The following is a 3249-nucleotide window of genomic DNA, read 5'->3' on the forward strand; positions in this document are numbered from 1 at the left end:
ATATACAAAAATTATATATTTTTTCTGTTACTATTTTAAGAGCCACGGTACAATGTCATTTTTCCAAATGTTAACGCCCTATCAGGAACAGTAACTTTAAGAGGAAATTCTTTCGGTTTTGGTTTCCAAGGAATAATTTTTTCTTTCAAGTATATATAGTCGAATTTGTACATATACTCTGCTAGTTGCTAGAGGACAAAAAGGTAAACCAAAAGGACAAAAATGTAACACAGGTAAAAATGGACTAAAAAGAAAATCTACTGATCAACAAAATTGATCACAACGGAAAGTAAGGCCCAGCTCCATTTCACATTCTCCGGCGGCGTCTAGCAAGTGAACAGCCTCACTCCGTTTCGTATCCTTCGGCTTACCGTGAGACGTCGCAAAAGGCGCAAAGCCTAAAGTCAATTCCAGTTCGATTTCGCCGTCTTCAGCTCGGTCATCAACTTGAGATACGGAAGCAGGTTCGACTGCAGCTGAATCTTCAGCTTCGGCCATCTCTGCGGACTGTAAACTCTCAATCTCCCTGCTTTCGCATTCCACATTTGGAGCCGCCATTGCCGCAGTTTCAGATTGGTGACTCAATGAAGAGTCATGGCTCGTGGACTTATTAACTTTTTCATGTGCAGATTCATCACCCGACCCGGAACAAACCGGGTTAGCTTTTGTCGCTTTTGTATTAGCAGCTGAGCGCTTGAATCGACATCGGGTCCTGACCCGGTGAAGATCATTTGACTTGATAGCGTTGTCATCTTTGTTAATATGCCTAATATCGTAAGGCAATTTCAAAGGAGGACCGTTGTTGTTTACAGCAACTTCAGAAGCTATAGGAGTAATTGGAGCTCCTCTAAGTACTGCTTCCACAGCATTTTGACAAAGCTGCCAATTTCCAGACCATAATAACCCTACGGATCCATATATTGGGTTCACTATTCTGCCACAAGCCTCGTATAGTAATGACCTAAATATAGCTGTAAACATAGAAAACAGAAAATTTAGTAAAGTTTAAACTATAAAGTATGTACTAATACGCATGCATGGACTTGAATAATTAATATAACTTGTTTTGAGAGTCAAGAACAGTTATTTACCAGGACGGAGATGATCAGGGCCAGCGTTGATAAGATTCATAAGGCCAGCACGGCCGTAAAACTTTGCGAGGAAAACAGTAGCGTTGGATTGAGACTCAGGACTCTTGATCCATTGAAGACATGGCCGTATACTACAACTTTCGCTGCAGCCTTTTCGAAGAACTCTACAACCATTGCAACTCATCCGCATTTTTTAGTTATTTTGGCTTAACTAAATAGATAGTATTTGTTTGACAAGAGAAGTATATAGTATAGAGAGAAGGGAGGATTTTTATGAATTAAAAATGAGAAGATGCATGAGACTTATATATGAACCCCTTTGGTTTTATTTTGTGGGATTACTAGAGGCGCAGTGGGTTTGTCTCGAGAGGAAGAATAGCAGTATATTTCTATTGAAAACCAGGTTTTCCTCATTCCTGGAATAGGGAGCTGCACCATCACCTTATTGTATATAAAAAATAAAGGTTCATCCTATATGATTTTAAAATAACACAACTGCAAAGCCGTAACACACTCTTGTTCCAACTACGTGCTTTTCACACCCCAATCACTATAGTCGATCTGACAATTTTATTGGTTGTTATTAACTTAGGTCCAAAAGATTCAATCTTTGTTTCTACAAATGGTCCACAAAAGCAGCTGCTTTTACTTTATGAACAGTAAAACAGAAGCTTGAAATGGCAAATGGAGAAGGCATCTGGTTCTGAAAAGAATAGACAGGTGGAGATGAAATAGGGAGCATTGGGGCTTGGTGCCATGCAAGTAGCAACAAAAAAATTGGAAGATGAAGCGCGTGGATAGCACATGAGAGTGTCAGAGTGCGGTCGAATCGCCACATATCGTGGAGAAACACGGGCCCACAAGCACCATTTTAGTGGCCCCCATCTTAAAGCGCTCCCGGTTTACGGGAAAGTCGTGTTCCACGAAGAAAACCGCTTATGGGTGGGAAAACCGGCTAATGGGTTGACGGTTTTGAATTTCGGTCTGTGGGCGGGGGGAGGAGACGGAACCCGTGGGCCACCGGTTTCATTGGAACCCAGTTACTCATGTTTATCCCATAATATAGGAGTAAATTAATTACTTATAAATTTTCCAAGGGTTTATTTAAATGACCGCAAATTAAGATTATTTAGATTTATTAATGAACTTTTTATTCTAGATTCTACCAGGAAATACTATAATGAATGTCATCCACGCGCCTATCTAATGGCAGGTAGAATTTTTTGAACTAAAATAGACAACGGCAATGAATTTTTTTAAGGATAATTTTGAAAACAAACACTTGTAATTTTTGTAATACTGTTTATACGTAAATATTAACTTCATGACCTTTGGGTCAATGAAATCACAAGTAAAAAAGAAAAGCGAACATATTTGATCCAACTATCATACTACTTCAATATTAAGAAAGAGGAAGTTGGTCTTATTTTTCCAAGAAAAATAGCATCTATCAAACTACTACTTTTCCGTTCCAGTTTATGTGAACCTGTTTGACTGGTATGGAGTTTAAGAAAAAATAAAGACTTTTTAAATTTGTGGTCCTAAATAATCAAAATAGGGTCCAGAATATTTGTGTGGTTATAAAAACTTCTTATTAAGGGTAGAATTAAAATTTTAAGCTAAATTGTTTCCAAATTTAAAAAGGGGTCATTCTTTTTGAAACGCATCAAAAAAGAAATAGATTCAAATAAACTGAAATGGAGGGAGTACGATATTTTAAGAAAAAGTTATCCGACAGATGTCATAGCAATATTTACAATTCAATTTGGGAAAATTCCTCCAAGAAATAACATGTAAAAGAGACAACAAAAATCTAGCTAAACTATCGCAACTATATTCCATATTTTAAATACGTAAAATATTTATATTATCAACTTGTTTAAGAAGTCGGACGGTCTAATTTGACATAATATTGCGTTTGTTAAGTGTTAACAATGTTTTATAAAAGAAGAAAGGAAGTTCATGATTTGGACGTGAAATCCACGAGGAAAGAAGCAAGTGGTGGAACCTTAATTGGCAATGTTTAAATTGCAGCAATTATACACAGTAATATTTTAAAGAGTGGGCGGCCACTGGGAATTTGGAGAACAAGACTTGTAACTCCATCACATGCAATTCTCTATTTCCCTTCTCGACTTTGGATTGATTGAATGGTTTG

General features: G+C 37.3%; 1 protein-coding gene across 1 annotated transcript; it reads right to left on the minus strand.

Annotated features, from left to right (window-relative positions):
• Window positions 1-207: 207 nt before the first annotated feature.
• LOC109217746 (LOB domain-containing protein 41-like) lies at window positions 208-1588 on the minus strand. The gene is made up of 2 exons (XM_019382014.1): window positions 1092-1588; window positions 208-971 (listed from the first exon to the last, which is right to left on the minus strand). Exons 1-2 carry the CDS (start codon window positions 1279-1281, stop codon window positions 265-267), a joined length of 897 nt encoding a protein of 298 aa, XP_019237559.1. The 5' UTR covers window positions 1282-1588; the 3' UTR covers window positions 208-264.
• Window positions 1589-3249: the final 1661 nt, after the last annotated feature.

The sequence above is a fragment of the Nicotiana attenuata genome, unplaced genomic scaffold, assembly GCF_001879085.1.
Source record: "Nicotiana attenuata strain UT unplaced genomic scaffold, NIATTr2, whole genome shotgun sequence".
Lineage (NCBI taxonomy): Eukaryota > Viridiplantae > Streptophyta > Magnoliopsida > Solanales > Solanaceae > Nicotiana > Nicotiana attenuata.

What these genes read in the sequence shown, in the direction of transcription:
- LOC109217746 (XM_019382014.1), bottom strand. Translation starts at nt 1,281, where the DNA reads ATGCGGATGAGTTGCAATGGTTGTAGAGTTCTTCGAAAAGGCTGCAGC. An exon ending in CCCTGATCATCTCCGTCCTG is followed by an intron (nt 972 to 1,091) that starts GTAAATAACTGT and finishes CTATGTTTACAG; the next exon opens with CTATATTTAGGTCATTACTA.